At 42.9% G+C, this 21089-nt stretch overlaps 1 protein-coding gene across 1 annotated transcript in view; it reads right to left on the bottom strand.

Moving 5' to 3' along the window:
* Positions 1 to 21089, bottom strand: part of PDE6A (phosphodiesterase 6A) — a 63439-nt gene that overhangs the window by 35537 nt on the left and 6813 nt on the right. Inside the window, exons 4-6 of the mRNA XM_005895344.3 lie at positions 19432 to 19506; positions 10524 to 10588; positions 4543 to 4609 (exon numbers count right to left, since the gene is read on the bottom strand). Of these exons, the coding sequence (XP_005895406.2) occupies positions 4543 to 4609; positions 10524 to 10588; positions 19432 to 19506 (207 nt within the window). The remainder of the gene's footprint in view (positions 1 to 4542; positions 4610 to 10523; positions 10589 to 19431; positions 19507 to 21089) is intronic.

Raw genomic sequence — 21089 nt, forward strand, 5'->3', positions numbered from 1 at the left:
TTGTAGTTTTGATTTGCATTTATCCAATAATTAGTCATGTTGAGCATATGTTTTTGGCCGTCTGTATACTTTGTTTGGAGAAATACCTATTTAGAATCTTCTGCCGAGTTTTTGATTGCGTTTTCCTTTTTTGGGGGGGTAGAGATCTGTATGAACTTTCTGTAAATTTTGGAGATTAATCCTTTGTTGGTTACTTTGCAAATATTTTCTCCATTCTGTGAGTTGTCTTTTTGTTCTGTTTGTGGTTACTTTTCCAGAAAAGCATCTATTTCTGCTTTATTGACTATGCCAAAGCCTTTGACTCTGTGGATCACAATAAACTGTGGAAAATTCTGAAAGAGAGGGGAATACCAGACCACCTGATCTGCCTCTTGAGAAATTTGTACACAGGTCAGGAAGCAACAGTTAGAACTGGACATGGAACAGCAGACTGGTTCCAAATAGAAAAAGGAGTTCGTCAAGGCTGTATATTGTCACCCTGTTTATTTAACTTATATGCAGAGTACATCATGAGAAACGCTGGACTGGAAGAAACACAAGCTGGAATCAAGATTGCCGGGAGAAATATCAATCACCTCAGATATGCAGATGACACCACCTTATGGCAGAAAGTGAAGAGGAAATAAAAAGCCTCTTGATGAAAGTGAAAGTGGAGAGTGAAAAAGTTGGCTTAAAGCTCAACATTCAGAAAACTAAGATCATGGCATCCGGTCCCATCACTTCATGGGAAATAGATGGGGAAACAGTGGAAACAGTGTCAGATTTTATTTTTCTGGGCTCCAAAATCACTGCAGATGGTGACTGCTGCTGCTGCTGCTGCTGCTAAGTCGCTTCAGTCATGTCTGACTCTGTGCGACCCCAGAGATGGCAGCCCACCAGGCTCCCCTGTCCCTGGGATTCTCCAGGCAAGAACACTGGAGTGGCTTGCCATTTCCTTCTCCAATGCATGAAAGTGAAAAGTGAAAGTGAAGTCGCTCAGTCGTGTCCGACTCCTAGCAACCCCGTGGACTGCAGCCTACCAGGCTCCTCCGTCCATGGGATTTTCCAGGGAAGAGTACTGGAGTGGGGTGACTGCAGCCATGAAATTAAAAGATGCTTACTCCTGGGAAGGAAAGTTATGACCAACCTAGATAGCATATTGAAAAGCAGAGACATAACTTTGCCAACAAAGGTCCGTCTAGTCAAGGCTATGGTTTTTCCAGTGGTCATGTATGGATGTGAGAGTTGGACTGTGAAGAAGGCTGAGCGCTGAAGAATTGATGCTTTTGAACTGTGGTGATGGAGAAGACTCTTGAGAGTCCCTTGGACTGCAAGGAGATCCAACCAGTCCATTCTGAAGGAGATCAGCCCTGGGATTTCTTTGGAAGGAATGATGCTAAAGCTGAAACTCCAGTACTTTGGCCACCTCATGTGAAGAGTTGACTCATTGGAAAAGACTCTGATGCTGGGAGGGATTGGGGGCAGGAGGAGAAGGGGACGACAGAGGATGAGATGGCTGGATGGCATCACTGACTCGATGGACGTGAGTCTGATGAACTCCGGGAGTTGGTGATGGACAGGGAGGCCTGGCGTGCTGCGATTCATGGGGTCGCAAAGAGTTGGACACGACTGAGCGACTGATCTGATCTGATAGCTATACAAAAGCTTTTAAGTTTAAATAGGTCTCATTTATTTATTTTTGCTTTTATTTGCATTTCTCTAGGAGGTGGATCTAAAAAGATATTGGTGTGATTTATGTCAGAGAGTGTTCTGCCTCTGTTTTCCTCTGGGAGTTTTATAGAGTTTGGTCCTACATTTAGATCTTTAATTCATTTTGAGTTTATTTTTGCACATGGTGTCAGAGAATGTTCTAATATCACTCTTTTACACATAGCTGTCCAGTTTCCCAGCACCACTTATTGAAGAGACTGTCTTTTCTCCATTGTATATTTTTGCTTTCTTTGTCGTAGATTAATTGGCCATAGCTCGTGGGTGTATTTCTGCATTTTTTATCCTGTTCCACTGATCTATAAGTCTGTCTTTGTACTGACACCATACTGTTTTGGTTACTGTAGTTTCATAGTAAGGTGTCCCATTTTCTTTCCCCTTTTTGTTCAGGATTGGATTATGTCCTGAACAAAAATATGTGTTTTTAAAAATTAATATAAATAATGCTATAAATAAACATCTTTGAAACGATTATATTTGTTTTGCCAGGCAAGAGTTTTTCCTTGTGGTATAAATGTCACAGCAGATGAAGAAATAAAAAGTGCTGTAGCTCTGGTTGCATGTTGCAAAATTTCTCTCCTGACAACTAGGCCAGTTTACTCTACTGCACCAGTGATACTTATCTGATCCCTCCAGAGCCCTGCCCATGGGGCTACTGTTCAGATTTTTCCATAAGATGTTGCAGAAAACCCAAATGAACTTTTTGGCCTACCCAGTAGTAACCATCCAGGTTTTCTCTTTCTTCTCTTGCATTTTCTACCTTCTCATTACCCACCCACACCTCAGAAGACCGCCTGCTGGTTTCTGTCCCCACTCCCCTATCCCGCCACCTTACCACCAAGCCTGTTCTCATTAGGGACATCAGTGACCACCTAATTGCCAAACCCAGTGGGGATTTTCAGTTCTTATCTCACTGGATCACTTTTGTTGCATTTGGTATTCTCTCTCTTTATTGAAATTTTCCACTCCCTTGGTTTCCATGACACTACCCACTCCTGGGTCTCCAGACACTTCTGAACCCTTCTACCAATTTTCCTTCACACACTCTTCTTCTGCCACCCAATCTTTAAATGTTGGCATCCTCCAATATCCTAATTGAGTTCCTCTCCCTGGTAACTTTATCCACACTCATGGTTTCAAGTACCATCTTCTACTAGGAGCAAATGGTCAAGGATTATAATATTTTCTATACTATAATATCTTCTGCATTGTAGTCAGTATGAATCTCTACCTCTTGTGGACACGAATCTCCAACTTCATCCCTTATTTAGCTCCACAGTGGCAGCGTCATCTGTTTAGCTACTTGCTGGACACCTACTCTTGAAAAAAGTCTCTGTCACACCTTACCTGAAACTGATCTCAGCAGGTAATATCCAAACCTGGAGGCAGCATTATCCATCCAGTCTAGACATCTGAAGTTGGCTTTGACTCTTCTCTCCCTGTTTCTCTGCTCACAGTCAGTCACGAAGCCCTCTCACTGTTAGATTGAGTTCTGATCCTCCTCTCTCCACCTCGTCTTTGTTTGAGTCGTGAGTATTAAATGACCAAATGTATTTACTGCCTGGCTTATCATCAGCACTCTGTGGCTGTTTAGTGTTCTTTACTGCCTCTGCCTTTGTTGAGATGTTCATCATCTCTTGTTTGTGATGACATACTTTTCTCTCTGCTTCCAATCTTAAGTCTCTTCAGGCCTATTTTCCAGGGAGCTTTCAGAATTTTCTTTCTAAAATGAAATTTATTGTGTCAACCTCTTACTTAAAAACCTGTCACCTGTGGATTAAAGTTCCACCCTCTTGATCTAGCATCCAAGCTGCTGTGGTCTGGCCCCTCCCTTTTTCCCTCTCAAGCCTCATCTCTCGCCATCTTCCTGTCTCAAACCTAACACTCCAGCTACTCCAAACTGCACACACCATGTTGCTCCCAACCTCCAAGCTCGAGTTGTTGGCCCGTGTTGTTTTCTCCACCATGTTGCTTCCTGGTCCCTACCTGCCTTACCCCTATTTATTTTAAAACTCAACTCATACCAAAACACCCTGGAAAGTAAAGGCTGGTTTAGATGCCCCCCCACCCCGCTTTGTATTCCTAGAATATACCATGTACATCTTTATTGTGACCCTATTGCATTATAATATAAATATCTGTTCATAAAGATATCTCCCATTTGATGATGAGCTTCAGGACAGCAATTATTTGATTCATCTATCTTTGTATCCCCACAGCCAACCACAGCACCTGGCACATAGAGAATGCCCAATAAATAAACACCCTGATACATGAACAGCACTGTGTACTGTGTGCCTGGGAAAAGATACCTCTGTATCTTTATGAGTGGCCTCAGATTCAGGGGTGATGTGCTGCTAATACCCATGGCCCTTCTCTCGAGGGCAGGGGATGCTGTTACGCTACCCTGGACCCTGTGGGTAGGGCATGTGGGAGACAGCATTTGAGGTCCACTGTGTGGTTAGAAATGTGGTAGGGATGGGAGCTTGGGAGGGGCAACCAGGTCTCTGGGATAAGAGGCTGGGTCTTGCTCTGTGGTGAGCCTCGTGGACCAGCCAGTTATGACATTATCCCTGATATTTGCATAAGTATCTTTGGTTGTCAGGGAGATTTACACTTCTCTGTCTCATGTTTATTCAAATGTCAATTCTCTGCACATCCCCTTGGACCAGCCATCAGGTGAGTTGAGAAACGAGAGAATCAGGCTTTGAGAGATCCATGCTTCCCATAGTTTTTCCCACTCTCTTGATCTGAAATCCCTTCACTCTTCAACATTAAGAAGAATGATTCAAAAACTGATTCAAAACTCTCCCCCTTCAATGTTATATTACTTACCAGGCCATTTTGGGCAACATAAGTGGGGAGACCGCTCACTAAAGCCCAGTGGTCTGGAGGAGGATTCCTGTCAAGACCAAAGACAGTGGTGACTTTTGAGGTGGGGACAGATGGACTAAAAACTTGAAACTGGATCTTATCCTCCCTCTTCCCTCTGGTGGCTCCAAGTACCACCCCCACCAAGATCAAGCCCCAAATCTTGGCTAAGCATCTTAATGCCCAAATGTAGACATTGAGGAAAAAGTCACAAATCCGTTATATGGATTTCATGCTCTCTAAGAGACAAAATTGATCCAACAGATGGTTATTGGCTGCTGAGCAAAACCAGATGCCATCATTTCCCTCCACCAGTCCTTATGTAGAGTGAGTTGCTCAATACCGTGGAGAGTGAGGGAAACCCTCCTAGGATGAGCTCCTACCACATGCCAAGCACTAAGCTAGGTGCTTTGCATACTTATTTATCCCTCATTCCCAAGTGACTCAGATGGTAAAGCATCTGCCTGCATTGCAGGAGACCTGGGTTTGATTCCTGGATCAGAAAGATCCCATGGAGAAGGGAATGGCAGCCCACTCCAGTATTCTTGCCTGGAAAATTCCATGGACAGAGGAACCTGGCAGGCTATAGTCCATGGGATCGCAAAGAGCGAGACACGACTGAGTGACTAACATACACAGCAATATCACAATTTAGATTTATATATTTATTTTATATTGGAGAAGGCAATGGCACCCTACTCCAGTACTCTTGCCTGGAAAATCCCATGGATGGAGGAGCCTGGAAGGCTGCAGTCCATGGGGTTGCTGAGGGTCGGACATGACTGAGCGACTTCGCTTTTACTTTTCATTTTCATGCATTGGAGAAGGAAATGGCAACCCACTCCAGTGTTCTTGCCTGGAGAATCCCAGGGATGGGGGAGCCTGGTGGGCTGCTGTCTATGGGGTCGCACAGAGTCGGACATGACTGAAGTGACTTAGCATAGCATAGCATAGCATATTTATTTTATATGGTATATTTTTACTTGTTTATTGCTAAAAATACACAGAAAAATGTATTAAGAACTTCAGTTGTTTGGAAGTGAACACCTATGGAACTATACCTATGAAACTTGAACAACCTGTTGGCATCTTGGAAACCCCTAACCCGCCCCTTCCACTCACAACCTTCTCCTGAACCCCAAAGGGAACGGTTGTCCCAACTTTAGGATTCTTGCTTTTCTGTGGAGTTTTACCACCTGGTTTCCTGTACCCTGTTTCACATATTTTTCAACTTCATTCAGGTAGAATCATTCAATGTACATGCATTATTTTGTTGGACTTCTTTTTCATGTTGCTGTAATTCATTTGTTTGATAGACTTAAACCATTTTTCCTGGTAAGATTGTATATAATTTATGCATTCAACTGTTGATGGACATTCCCCTTCAGTCAGTTCAGTTCAGTTCAGTCGCTCAGTCGTGTCCGACTCTTTGCGACCCCATGAATCGCAGCACGCCAGGCCTCCCTGTCCATCACCAAATCCCGGAGTTCACTGAGACTCACGTCCATTGAATCAGTGATGCCATCCAGCCATCTCATCCTCTGTCATCCCCTTCTCCTCCTGCTCCCAATCCCTCCCAGTTAGTGTGAGTCTAATATGAATATTCTAACACTCTGGTGTGTGCATGCTCTCAGTTCCATGTGGTATTTCTGGAGTAGAAATACTGGGTCGTAATATGTGCATATCTTCAACTTTACTTGAGAAAGCCAGACTGTTTTCTAAAATCCAATTTGCACCACCATTGGTGGTATATTAGAGTTCCCTTTGCTCCATGTCTCTGTCAATGCTTTAGTATTTTCAGACATTAAAAAAATATATACTTTTAGATTAATAAAGTTCTCTATGGAAATAATTATAACGTGTTTCTGTTAATGTGACAGATTTTATAGATTGATTGTTCTAATGTTGGCCTTGCATTCCTGGAATAAATTCAATTGGGTCATGATTTATAACCCTTTTTAGTTATTATCTGCTAAAAGTTTTTTAGGATCTTTGCGTCTAGGTTCACAAGTAAGCTTGGTATGAATTTTCCTCTTTCATACAGACTTTGTTGAGTTTTGGTGTCAAGTTTATACTAGTCACTTTTTTTTCTCTATTCTCTTAGATAATTTGTATGAGAATTGTGTTATTTCTTCCTTAAATATTTAGTAAAACTCATCTCTGAAGGCATCTGAGCCTGAAATGTCTTTGTGGAAGGGTTTTAATATATTTTACTGTTATAAGACTATTGTGATTTTCTATTTCTTTGTAATTTATATTTAGTAAGTTTTATTTTTATAGGAATTTGCCTCTTTCATCTAGATTTAAAATATTCTGGGCATAATATCCTTTTATTGTATCCTGTTAGTGTCTGTATGATTGTGGTTATTACCCTTTTCCTTTCTAATACAGTTCATTCGAGTCCCTATTTTTCTTGGTCAGTCTTGCCAGAAATTCATCAATTTTATTAATCTGTCCAAGAAACCAACTTTTGGCATTTGTTCAATATTTTGTTAATATTTAATTAATTTCTGGGCTTATCTTTATTGTTTTGGAAGGGTATGCTTGCTTGTTGTTAGTTTCTTGAGATCATATGATGGATAGCTCCTGTCTGCCCCTCCAGAGCCACTTCCAACCTGCTCCTCCCTGTCATGGGAGGCCAGTCCGTGTGGATTTCATCAACGGGGTGTCTGGCCTTCTAGCTTCTGACTGAGTTTAGACTGAAGGGGAGACCTGGCCAAAACTACAGGGCGGTAGAACAGGAAGGTCAGGCTATTTATTTCCTTGGGTTCCCCTGGCAGCGTTGTTCTGAGTTTGTTTTGTCTGCACTTCTCTAATGATGGCCTGCTCTATATGAGTATTTCTCCTCACCACATTCTAGAAATTTCCTTGGGGCCCAGAAGTGCTCACAACTTTACTACTAAAATATTCTCTTGTGGTTGGTTTCCTTCATTCCACCCATACACACCTCTGTAATTCATCCTTTTGTAAATAAACCCTCCTTGATTTACCTGATTAAAAAAATTTTTTGACTGTGCTCGGTCTTAGTGGTGGCACTCAAAATCTTTAGTTGCAGCATTCAAACTCTTAGTTGCGGCATGTGGGATCTAGTCCCCTGACCAGGACCAAACCCAGGCCCCCTGCACTGGGGGCGTAGAGTCTGAGCCACTGGACCACCAGGGAAGTCCCGAATTCCCTAATTTAAATGTGACACCTAGTATCTGTTGGGGCCCTGGCTGATATAGTTTTGGTACACAGTTTATTACTTTATTTTTTTATTATTTTCTAGTATGAGAGTGTAATACTGTAAATTTCACCTTAGGTATGATTTCACTGCATCACATTGGTTTTTATCACATATCATGTGATATTGTCATTCTTTTAGTTCAGAAAATATAATAATTTCCATTGAGTTCTTCTTTTATCCATGGATATATGGAAGTATATTCCTTTTTATTTTTTCATAAAAGTAGTTTCTAGTTTCCAAGCATATAAAGATTTTTTTTCTAATTAGCTCTTTGTTATTAGTTTCTAGCATATTTTCATTGTGACTAGAGGACATCTCTGTATGATTTCAATCATTTGAGGTTTGTTTTATGGTCTGTTATATCACCAGTTATCATAAATGCACAAGTATTCTTGAAAAGACTGAGTGTTCTGTAGTTTGGGTGTGAGATGTCATGTTCTATTAATGTATAAATCCATTAGATTGTTTGGTAATTATCTTATTTAAATATTCTCTATTCTGTTTATTTTAGTCTGCTGTATCAATTAGCAAACATGAATTTGTCTATACATTCTTAAGTTTCTGTCAGTTTTTGCTTTCTCTTTGAGGCCACATTATTAAGCATATACACATTTGTAAATTCTTCCCAGAAAGTCAAGTTGAATTGACCCCTTTATCATTAAGAAGTTACTATCTTTACTAATGTGTACCTTGACACCTATTTTTATCTAATAGTAACATAGTTACATCAGTTTTCTTTTGATTATCATTTGTGAGGCATATCTTTTGTTCATTCTTTCATTTTCTCTGTATGATCTTTTAGCTAGGTCTCTTGTAAAGAGGATATATGGTATTTCTTCATATATCAATGGAGCTCATCAGTTATTAGAAGAACCCAGCCTGTGGGATCTTAACTGCCTGAGCCCTGCAGTGCAAGTGCAGAGTCCTAACCACTGGACTTCCAGGAAATTCCCAAGAACCGTTTCTTATACACACCTGAGAGAGATAATATTCTGCCAGTTAATCTGTAATACAAAGCTTTTTGAACTTAAAATTATTTATGAATACCGACAGAGCTCTCTTAGCATTTAGATTTAGGTTTTTATCACATCTCGCATCTTTCTCCTGTCTCTGTGCCATTCAAAGCTGCTTTTTGTTTTGGTGCTGCATCATAGTATAATCTCTTGAAGTTACTTCTGGGAATTTATATTAAGTTCAGTGTGGATACAGCCCCACCGTAGAAGGCAGCAAGATGGATGTTATCAGAGACTAGAGGATGTGATGCTTGGTGAGAAGTGGTGAGATGGGGAATGCTGTGACCTGTGATAACTCCAAACACAGACAATGAGTCTGATAAACCAGCACCTCTAGAGAAGGGGTCAGAAGACAGGATGGGGGCAGAGTATGCCGTTGACAAGAAGAAAAAAGAAAAAGAAATGAATTTAGAAAAGACTTAGTTGTTGCGTAAACAGGACTGAACAGAGAAAACCCAGAAACTCCAGAACTTAAAGCAATCTCTCATCCCTCATCAGGATCAACATTCTTTGGCAACAGTTGAGGCCTCTCACACCCACTGTTTAAGGATTGAGGTGACTTGCAATAAATCTCTTCATTTGAACGAGAAATGGGAGGAGAGGTGAAGCTCTCCACAGAGGCCGATTCTGGCCTCAAGGTGTCTGAAGTTCACTTGGGAAAGAGCCAAGCCTCAGATAGAACTGTGGGCATGGCTCCTAGCACTCTCAGAGGATTCAAGTAGGTAAAAAGCCAACTGAGTTTTGGGGCATGCTCTTCTGGCCGAAAAGTTCAAGCTTATATGCAAAACATTCTTGATTGTTGGAATCTTAAAATGGCCTTTGAGGCCCCACCACCTGCACGGAGGCCTCACCCTCTGGGATTTCAGCTTTTTCATTATCCTCCTTGGAGAAGGCAATGGCACCCCACTCCAGTACTCTTGTCTGGAAAATCCCATGGATGGAGGAGCCTGGTGGGCTGCAGTCCATGGGGTCGCTGAGGGTCAGACATGACTGAGCGACTTCACTTTTACTTTTCACTTTCATGCATTGGAGAAGGAAATGGCAACCCACTCCAGTGTTCTTGCCTGGAGAATCCCAGGGACGGGGGAGCCTGGTAGGCTGCCGTCTATGGGGTTGCACAGAGTCGGACACAACTGAAGCAACTTAGCAGCAGCAGAAGCAGCAGCAGCAGCAGCAGCAGCATTATCCTCCTTAATCACATAAGACATTAGAGGGGAATTCCTTGGTGGTCTAGTGGTTAGGAGTCTGAGCTGTCCCTGATGAGGGCACAGATTCAATCTCTGGGGAACTAAGATCTCACATCGTGCAACCAGAAAAAAAAAAAAAAAAAAAGACACTAGACAGCAAGCTTTCCTTGGGGGCTGAATCACTTCCTTTGCTAACTTCCTGCCTTTCCCTCACCCTCTGCCTTAGGCCCCAGATGAGCCTCCAACAGAAAACCATTGAAAAGCCCTGATCAGATCCATGGTCTCATTCCATAGTGGCCTCTCTATGGAATGAAACTTGGGACTTGAACTCACAGCAGCTGACTAAGAATCCAGCCTCATTTTCTAGCCTGCATGATCTTTCCCACCCTTCTGCATTGTCTCTTTGTTGCTCTGCCTGAGTGTGTGGCCTTCTTGGGTTTGGTGAGCGTTGATTTTTGAATGAGTATGTTATGGACACTAATGCGCCTGCGATTCTGCATGTTTGGAGAAGAGACTTACGGGATGACTTTGATGTCTTCTTTGCCATGCAGGATGTAGTCAATGACCTTGTAAAAGTTGATTTCCTAGGCAGAAGAGAGAGAAATATATACTTTCAGAGTCTGAGACAGAACTCCAGCAGGAGTGTGTCCTTGAGAAAGGCTTTGTTCTTTCCCCTGTGCCCTGTGGTTTTCCAGAAGCACTGGCCTGACCTGCTGAGGCTGTGTCCCAGTGCTCCTGGAGCTCACTGTCAGCTGAGTCTCAAGATTCATCCTGCTCTTCCTTGGAGCCAGCTCACAGTGGCCAGGCAGGGGCTGGGATCTGGGGCTTTAAAAAGGAGTAGGAAGTGTTCCGAGGGGGCCTGGGGTTCAGTACAACGAGAAAAGATTACTACTGGAGTCTAGTGAGAGAGGAAGATGGAAGGGGGCTCCTGTCCCATTAGCATCATCGTTAACCCAGCCATCCTCCATGCAGAGTCAGCTTCATGGTCACAGCTCCTTCCTCCTTCACTCAGCTCCTCTCTCTGTTTCATCAGCTCTTTCAGACTTGCCTTCCCAATCATGCCCTATGCGTCCCACTCACTTTCCACTTCCTCCCTCCTTCCTATCTCCTTGCACCATTAAAACCCCCATTCTCTTACAGTGCTGCTACTAAGTCACTTCAGTCGTGTCCGACTCTGTGCGACCCCAGAGACGGCAGCCCACCAGGCTTCCCCGTCCCTGGGATTCTCCAGGCAAGAACACTGGAGTGGGTTGCCATTTCCCTCTCCAATGTGTGAAAGTGAAAAGTGAAAGTGAAGTCGCTCAGTCGTGTCTGACCCTCAGCGACCACATGGACTGCAGCCTTCCAGGCTCCTCCATCCATGGGATTTTCTAGGCAAGAGTACTGGAGTGGGGTGCCATTGCCTTCTCCGTCTCTTACAGTAGATCTGTTTAATTACTTGAAAAATGTAATTGGGGAAAAATCCATTACCTTATTAAAATGTCTAAACACCTACATGTGGTAGGCATGTTAGCATTTTACAAATTCAAAAACTGAGACCCAGAGAGGGGAAAGGACACATTTATTATAAGACAGTGAACCAGGATCAGAACCTAGGCCCTTGACTCCAGGCTGAGAGCTCTTTCTGTTGTATCACTTAAGGTTCATCAGCTTAAATAGTGTATTCCTCTCTGTATCACCCTTACCTAGAACAGGGTTACTCAAAGTGCAGTCCCTGGATTGGTACCAGTCTGTACACTATTTATTACTATTCTATGATGAGATAAAAACAGAAATTGGCAGTCAGTGTTTAGAAACTTTTATAGCAATTTGACTGAGTTAGGTTATGTCTGCTGAAACTAATAATTTTTAAAAGACTTAACACTTTGTATGTCTTCTAAAATGTTTAGAAGACAATTTTTTCAAATATAGACTTTTATCATATCATGAAAAGTATTAGTCCAAAATGAATTGGAAATTTTAAAAAATTATTCCTTAACATAGGCATTTTGAGAAGTATCGCCCTAGAGTTTAAAATGTAGATATCTGAGCCCACCCAGGCCACCTGACCCAGAACCTCCACAAACAGAAATTCCTCATCTAGTCAAGGTGCCTAGTTGAGAAGCAATTGTGACCTGCAGGATCATGAGGGAGAAGGAGACACTCTGCCCCTCAATGCTCAGCGTTTGAAGCAGCTACAGTGACTGAACCCTTTAAGAGCACCCATGGCTGCTCCAGGGTAGGTAGGAACTCCCTGCAGCAGGAAGCATGCAAGGGGAGGCCAGATGCCCCCCGAAGCATGATGAAATGGAGTCAGGAATAGATCTACAGTGCAAAGACTCAGGCTCTGGTCTTGGTTCCACTTGGTGTCCTCTCTGGGCCCCAGCTGTAAGATGGGTGGTACTTGTTTATCGTCAGTATCAAGTAGCAGAACTCTTTCTCCTCACAAAGCATAGGCCCTACTCCTAGAAAGCAGAGGAAAGCAACACCACCCTGATGGGAGTAGAGTCTGGTACCTCGAGATCCTGCATCTCTGGGTTCTCCCTCGCTCCCTGTCTTGTCCTCTACTGCCCCATTCACCCCTCGCTGAGGCAGCCACTGTGGAAACCTAGGTGTCTAAAGATAATCCGGGAATTTAAAACACTGCACTGGGGAATCCATAAAGCCCATTCCAGCTTTGAGTCTAAGACTATAGGTGGATAGTAAGCATGAATAGCCTTTTATAGACTAAAATGCCATATTTTTGACTCAGTAATTCTACATATGCTAATAAACCCTATAGATATACACCCAAACATAGGTAAAAGCATTGTTTTCCCCACCTAGGGCTCTCAGCCAGACTGCTTTAAAAAGCCTAGAGATAGCTGGTGTCCATCCCTTGGAGATGATTAAAAAACAGTGCCTGTGCATAATGGGTGCTTGTCTCCAGAGCTGTATCTGTGCTGATAGGGAAAGATGCCAAATATCCTCAGGTGGGAAAGTAAGGCACAAAATAGAATCATCACGTTTGTCAAAGTGGGGTGGTGGTGGAATACATACATTTGTTGCTGTTCAGTCACTAAGTTATGTCCAACTCTTTGAGACCCCATGGACTGCAGCACACCAGGCTTCCCTGTCCTTCATTATCTCCTGGATTTTGCTCAAATTCATGACCATTGGGTCAGTGATGCTATCTAACCATCTCATCCACTGTTGTCCTCATCCCTTTTTGTCTTCAATCTTTCTTAGCATCAGGGGCTTTTCCAATGAGTTGGCTTTTTGTATCAGGTGGCCAAAGTACTGGGGCTTCAGCTTCAGCATCAGTCCTTACAATGAATATTCAAGGTTGATTTCCTTTAGGATTGACTGGAATGATCTCCTTGCAGTCCAAGGGACGGTCAAAAGTCTTCTCTAGCACCACAATTTGAAAGCATCAGTTCTTTGGCGTTCGACCTTCTTTATGGTCCAACTCTCACATCCATACCTGACTACTGGGAAAACCATAGCTTTGACTATATGAACCTTTGTCAGCAAAGTAATGTCTCTGCTTTTTAATATGCTGTCTAGGTTTGTCATAGCTTTTCATCCAAGGAGCAAGCATCTTTTAATTTCATGGCTGCAGTCAACATCTGAAGTGATTTTGGAGCCCAAGAAAATAAAATTTGTCACTGCTTCTACTTTTTCCACTTCTACTCACCATGAAATGATGGGACCAGATGCCATGATCTTAGTTTTTTGTATGTTGAGTTTTAAGCCAGCTTTTTCACTCCCCTCTATTACCCTTATCAAGAGGCTCTTCAGTTCCTCATCACTTTCTGCCATTAGAGTGGTATCATCTGCATATTTAAGGTTGTTGATATTTCTCCTGGAAATCTTGATTCCAGCTTGTGATTCAGTCATCCCAGGATTACTCTGCCTAAAAGTTAAATAAGCAGGGTAACAGTATACAGCCTTGATGTACTCCTTTCCCAATTTTGAACCAGTCCATTGTTTCATGTCCACTTCTAACTGTTGCTTCTTGACCTGCATACAGGTTTCTCAGGAGGCAGGTAAGGTGGTCTAGTATTCCCATCTCTTGAAGAATTTTCCACAGTTTGTTGTGATCCACATAGAAAAAGGCTTAAGTGTAGTCAATGAAGCAGAAGTAGATGTTTTTTGGAATTCCCTTGCTTTCTCTATGATCCAGTGCTAAGTTGCCTCATTCATGTCCAACTCTTTGCAGTCCTATGGACTATAGCCCTTCAGGTTCATCTGTCCATGGGATTCTCCAGGCAAGAATACTGGAGTGGGTTGCCATGCCCTCCCTCAGGGGGTCTTCCCGACACAGGGATCAAACCCTTGTCTCTTATGTCTCCTGCATTGGCAAGCAGATTCTTTATCACTAGCACCACCTGGGAATCCCTATTATCCAATGAATGCTGGCAATTTGATCTCTGGCTCCTCTGCCTTTTCTAAACCCAGCTTGTATATGTACATACAGAAATATCCATAGACATTTGAGAAAGATAGACCACACGTAGTGGCTGCCTAGCTGCCTCAAGGCAGGCTGGATTTCTGTACTCTGCCCTTTTGTATGGTGTGAGCTCTTCTCTGTTCTCATGTATTACTTTTTCAGTACATATAAACAAATTGTGCTAAGAACATTTTAAAACTATGAAGTCATATCCTATGGGCAATTCTAGAAATCTGTTGAGCCTTTGGCAGAGCTGTTTCCTCTGGCTGGAGAGATGGCTTTCTTGCTTCATGGTCATCTGTCCTTGGACCTGGGCTGTTCACTGTTCCCCAGGCAACCTGCTGGCTCTCTGAGCCTGGTAGACTGCCCTACCCAGAGGTCTCTACCAGGTTCCTTCAGAAAGATGAGAGATGGACTTTTTTCTTTTAAACTTACATAAGACTCAGTTTTACCTTCGCAGAGAGCAACAGAAAAATCAGTGTTCTCTAGATAAATAAAACTTTTTCCACACGCTATAGCTCAGCCAAGTTACTTTCAAGGCCATATTCATGTATGAGTCCACCCGCTTTTGGAAAATCAAAACCAAGCCATCAATGAGTGCCTTTGTCACCTTGCACCTAAGCAGCTGACACTGTAACACAGGGTCTTTGAAAGAGCCAGATATAGCCAGAGCCAGATCATCATGCATGGAAATATACCAGTTTTAAAAGAAGTGCCATTTTTGTTTTTTTATGAAGACTACGTAGCTGTTTTTCATAATGAAAGCACACACACATACAATGCTTTATTTTTAAAAGGAGATGAAGTGAAGTATAGCTGCTTTGGGAGAGCTTCAGACCCAAGATTCAGGGAGGTTAATTGGTCAAAATTCAGACAGAAACTGTGTTTCTAGCGTGAACATGGCAGATCAATTGTGAGAGTGATGTTAGAAGGCAACAGGGGAAGTTAAACAGCCTGACTGCAATGATAGTTACCTGAAAGAAAAGCATCCAGGGTTTGAAACTGTGTAAATGGTTTTTCCCCTTTAAGCCTTTAATGTCCTCTACTATCCAATAGACATAAAGAGAATGTTGTTGCTGTTTAGTCACTCAATAGTATACAACTCTTGCAACCCCATGGACTGTAGCCTGCCAGGATCCCCTGTCCATGGGATTTCCCAGGCAATACTGGAGTAGGTTGCCATTTTTTTCTCCAGGGGATCTTCCTGACCCAGGGATTGAACTCATGTCTCCTGCTTGTCAGGCAGATTCTTTACCGCTGAGCTACCTGGATACCTCCTCCATAAACTGATGAGAAGAGTATATTACAGATTCCAGGTGAAGCGCCCGGCAGAGAGTGAGACTTACGTTGCCATCGTTGTCGGAGTGCCTACCAAGTCAGTGTGATTCGCTTTAGCTACCATGGGCTGCCTAGGTCAGCTTGATTTCCTGAGTGTTCCAGATGAGGAAGGGAGGCTCAGAGAGGTGCCCAAGGCTACACAGGCAGCTGCTGGAGCAGGGACCTGAATTTAGTCTTTCTCCCTTCAACCCTATGCTCTTTCCAGAAGATCTGCTTTTGTCCAGTCCTGTCCTGCTGTGTCTGGGCCCCGGCTCAGGCCTCTGTGTGTTTTCCTCATCAACTGTGTCCTAAATATCAAACTGCCTTTGGAGATAAATTTGGTGACAGCATTCCATAGAAGAGAAAGTGGAGACCCTAAGGGGTTATTTGACCAAGCTCACCCTACAGGCTAGCAACCCACTAAGACCAAAGTTCTTTGTCTTCTGGCCTTTTCCATTGCAACCTGACATCTCACACTCTTGCAAGGACTGAGTCATTGCTGCATGAGGTGGAGGAGGGTTTGGGGAAGAAAAGTTTTGCCCATGAATGTGCTGGTCACCTCAGTGAAACTAAAGCTTCTGAAGTGATCAGATGATGGGCATCCCTTTTAGGCTGGAATTTAGTGAGAAAATGTCCTCTTCAGTTTAATCTTTTTTTTTTTTTTTAACCTTTTATTTTATATTGAAGTATAGCCAATTAACAATGTGGTAGTTTCAACTGAACAGCAAAGGGCCTCACTCAAACATATAAATGTGTCTTCTCCTCCATCTTCAGTTCAATCTTGAAGATAGGGATCCTCAAGAGTGAAGAACCAGATAAGTTAGATAGGGTCTGATATTTCTCTAGGCCTTCTGGAGTTGGAAATGACCTCTGACCACAGGGCTCAGCTCAGAGAGCTGAATATTAAAGCAGCCCAGGAAATTGAAACTAATTGAGGTTGGTGGAGTTTGAAAGCTAGAATGGTCTCTACCCTAGTTCCTAAAATTCTAAATTTCTGGAAGAAACAAAACCAGCTCATATGTGAATTTGATGAAAACTCAGTAGTAACATCTCAATTATGTCAATACAGCAAGCTGTACTTAAAAAGGAAAAATGTCCCCAAACAGTTTTCTGACAGTAGCACGTGATGTTAGTCTTGCAGACTTAGTCTTCCAAAATGAAAACATGAAATTGTATGGGCAAAATAGTAGTTTGAAACTGGACAGTGGCAGATTATAAAGGTCATTTTGGATAAAGCACAGCAGACATTGTCAATTCCAAGGCTGAAATCTTTTCTGGTGTGTATATGAAGCTCACAGTTCAGTTTAGTTCAGTCGCTCAGTCGTGTCCGACTCTTGCACGCCAGGCCTCCCTGTCCATCACCAACTCCCGGAGTTCACTCAAACTCATGTCCATCAAGTCAGTGATGCCATCCAGCCATCTCATCCTCTGTCGTCCCCTTTCCCTTCTGCTCCCAATCTCTCCCAGCATCAGAGTCTTTTCCAATGAGTCAACTCTGCGCATGAGGTGGCCAAAGTACTGGAGTTTCAGCTATTGCATCATTCCTTTCAAAGAAATCCCAGGGCTGATCTCCTTCAGAATGGACTGGTTGGATCTCCTTGCAGTCCAAGGGACTCTCAAGAGTCTTCTCCATCACCACAGTTCAAAAGCATCAATTCTTCGGTGCTCAGCTTTCTTCACAGTCCAACTCTCGCATCCATACATGACCACTGGAAAACCCATAGCCTTGACTAGATGGACCTTTGTTGGCAAAGTAATGTCTCTGCTTTTTAATATGCTATCTAGGTTGGTCATAACTTTTCTTCCAAGGAGTAAGTGTCTTTTAATTTCATGGCTGCAGTCAGCATCTGCAGTGATTTTGGAGCCCAAAAAAATAAAGTCTGACACTGTTTCCACTGTTTCCCCATCTATTTCCCATGAAGTGATGGGACCAGATGCCATGATTTTCGTTTTCTGAATGTTGAGCTTTAAGCCAACTTTTACACTCTCCTCTTTCACTTTCATCAAGAGGCTTTTTAGTTCCTCTTCACTTTCTGCCATAAGGGTGGTGTCATCTGCATATCTGAGGTGATTGATATTTCTCCTGCAATCTTGATTCCAGCTTGTGCTTCTTCCAGCCCAGCGTTTCTCATGATGTACTCTTTAAATAAACAGGGTGACAATATACAGCCTTGATGTACTCCTTTTCCTGTTTGGAACCAGTCTGTTGTTCCATGTCCAGTTCTAACTGTTGCTTCCTGACCTGCATATAGGTTTCTCAAAAGGCAGGTCAGGTGGTCTGGTATTCCCATCTCTTTCAGAATTTTCCACAGTTTATTGTGATCCACACAGTCAAAGGCTTTGGCATAGTCAGTAAAGCAGAAATAGATGTTTTTCTGGAACTCTCTTGCTTTTTCCATGATCCAGCGGATGTTGGCAATTTGATCTCTGGTTCCTCTGCCTTTTCTAAAACCAGCTTGAACATCTGGAAGTTCACGGTTCATGTATTGCTGAAGCCTGGCTTGGAGAATTTTGAGCATTACTTTACTAGCGTGTGAGATGAGTGCAATTGTGGGGTAGTTTGAGCATTCTTTGGCATTGCCTTTCTTTGGGATTGGAATGAGAACTAACACAGCCAGGGTATTAATCTGAATACCTAGAGTTTGAATTAAGGTTAAATAAAGTCTGTCACGCACACACACACACACACACACACACACACACACACTGTCCTTTATTTTGGGTAGGGTTAGTGTTGGCTAGGGAGAATCAGGCCTCCTAGCAGAAATGGTATACTGTTTCAGACAGCCTGGAAGGTTTTGTGAGAAGATGACTGGACTAAAGCTCAATTCAGGACACAGCTATGCTGCTTACTTATTCTATGTGGCCTCAGCTAAAGTCATTCTACAGGTTCTATAGGCCATTTGAGTGCCGGGTCTGTTTACCCTGCTTCATCTTTGCATCCCCACATATTTCATTACAGCTTCTCTAAAGTGTTTATGTCTCATCTTTAAAATGTAGCAATAGTAGGAGGCCAGAGGTTGCACACTGAAATGCCAAGGGAGACCTAATAGAAACATAAATGAGAGGAGGCAGCCAGGGGTACACAAGAGGGAGTCAGGGGGACTGTGGCAAACTAGGGAGCTCAGGCCAGGTTGCAAGGAGGCAGCTGCTACTCAGCTCCAATCAAATTTCACCTGTGGGATGGGGATGGGGGGGCTGTGCAGTTTTGAATGGTCTGCCACCTTTTCAAAAGAATCTGAGAATCTAGACACTTGTTGGAAATAAAGAATTAAAAAACTTTCATAACTAAACATATATGTCTATTGACTGGAAATGACTTTCCGGCTATCAACGTGTACATCTATATTCGATTTTGAGATTATTTACATCTTTAATAATCTACAGTTCTGCTGAGTGAGTCCTTAAGCATGTTGCTTGATCTTTCTGGACTTCTTTCCTCATCTATGGAATAAGAATAGTTTCCCTCTTCTGTCAGTCCCACCAGGTTGTTGTGAAACTCCAGGGAGATATTAAAAACACCTTGCAAAATACAGGGCTTGAGCAATCGTGAGGAATTACCATAATTTCAAAGGTGACGACCCAACCCAGAAGAGATAAATACCTATGTGGTAGAGAAACTTCATCAGGGCCTACAGTGCCTTACATGATATTTCATTAAACATTTGTTCATACTGAACAGGCCAGAGGGAGACCTACCCTTCCATCCGGAGTCCTGGGACCAGCGTAGGGTGGAGCCTCCCCCATCAGGACTGGCCACACATCAAAAAATTCCTAGGGTTGAGAAAAACAATAATTATGTGTCTTGAAAGCAGATCAAAAAAGGAGATTAAGAAAATAAGACTCACCTGGATGAGTCATCTATCACTGAAATTTGGAAGATGTGAAGAACTCAGTGGAACCTAAGCTTGGCAGGGCTGCAAGATTCACTAGACTTGGAAAAAGTCAATTGTGTCTGTGCTTTGAAATATATCAGTATCATCAGAACTGGATCTGTCTAATCAATAACCAAGAATGGGAGCTAAGCAAGAGCAACCTCATTCTTCCTCTGCTGTGGGACTTGAGAAGGAAAAAGTGGACTCTATAGCCAAGAAATTTACCTTACATACCTGCTAAACATGTGATCAAATGTTTAGCTAGAACAATGTTTCTTCCAGTATCATTTATAGCGGTGAAAAATTAGAAAAAACCTACAATGGCACAGTGGTAAAGAATCTGCCTACAATGCAGGAGACATGGGTTTGATCCCTAGGTTAGGAAGAGTCCCATGGAATAGGAAATGGCAACCCACTCCAGTATTCTTGCCTGGAGAGCCCCATGGACAGAGGAGCCTGGAGGACTACAGTCCATGGGTTCACAAAGAGTTGGATATGATTTAGTGACTGAGCACGAAGTATCCAAAAGGAGGAGACTTATTAAATCAATTATGGTGTATCTGCTGCTGCTGCTGCTAAGTCGCTTCAGTCGTGTCCGACTCTGTGCGACCCCATAGACGGCAGCCCACCAGGCTCCGCCGTCCCTGGGATTCTCCAGGCAAGAACACTGGAGTGGCTTGCCATTTCCTTCTCCAATGCATGAAAGTGAAAGTGAAGTCACTCAGTCGTGTCCGACTTCTAGCGACCCCATGGACTGCAGCCCACCAGGCCCCTCAGTCCATGGGATTTTCCAGGCAAGAGTACTGGAGTAGGTTGCCATTGCCTTCTCTGATGGTACATCTAGTAACAAGCATATTACAGATGTGTATGTATTGATTAAAAAGATGTCCATGATACATCAATGAATAAAAAATGTGAAGTGATAGATGCATAGATCATGTGACCCCCAATGGTTTAACTCTATATAGAAAATGCTCTCAAAGAATTCACAACAAAGCATTAACAATTGACTTTCTCGGGATTCTTCCTTAATAAAATGTATGGCTTTCATAATAAAATTTTTTTTTCCAAATAAGGAAAGAGAAGCAATGGTGCCAAATATGGACAGATAGACCTTTGAGCTTCAACAGGAAAGGATGACACCTGTAAGATAACTGGCAAAGAAAGGGGCAGAGAGAGGAGAGAAAAGGGCCAGCAAAGGCTCTGCATGGTCACGCAGCCCCAGGAGAAGAAACTGACTAGGACGCCACACAGGCTTCCTTGCTGCTTCTCCTCCGGTTTTTCTGCAACACATGCTGCTGCACACTTGGATTGGGCCAAATCTGGGTCTGAGGAAGAGGCCCCTGTCCTCCAGTGCCTCTCTGTTCACTTATCTGCTGTGTTTAGAGACAGTGATCTGCTCACTCTGGGTTACCATGGGCAGGATGTCAAGCCCCTCTGCTTCTTGAACTCTCTCTCTCTCTCATTTGAAAATATTTGTCA

Source organism: Bos mutus, chromosome 7 (genome assembly GCF_027580195.1).
Source record: "Bos mutus isolate GX-2022 chromosome 7, NWIPB_WYAK_1.1, whole genome shotgun sequence".
Taxonomy (NCBI): Eukaryota; Metazoa; Chordata; class Mammalia; order Artiodactyla; family Bovidae; genus Bos; species Bos mutus.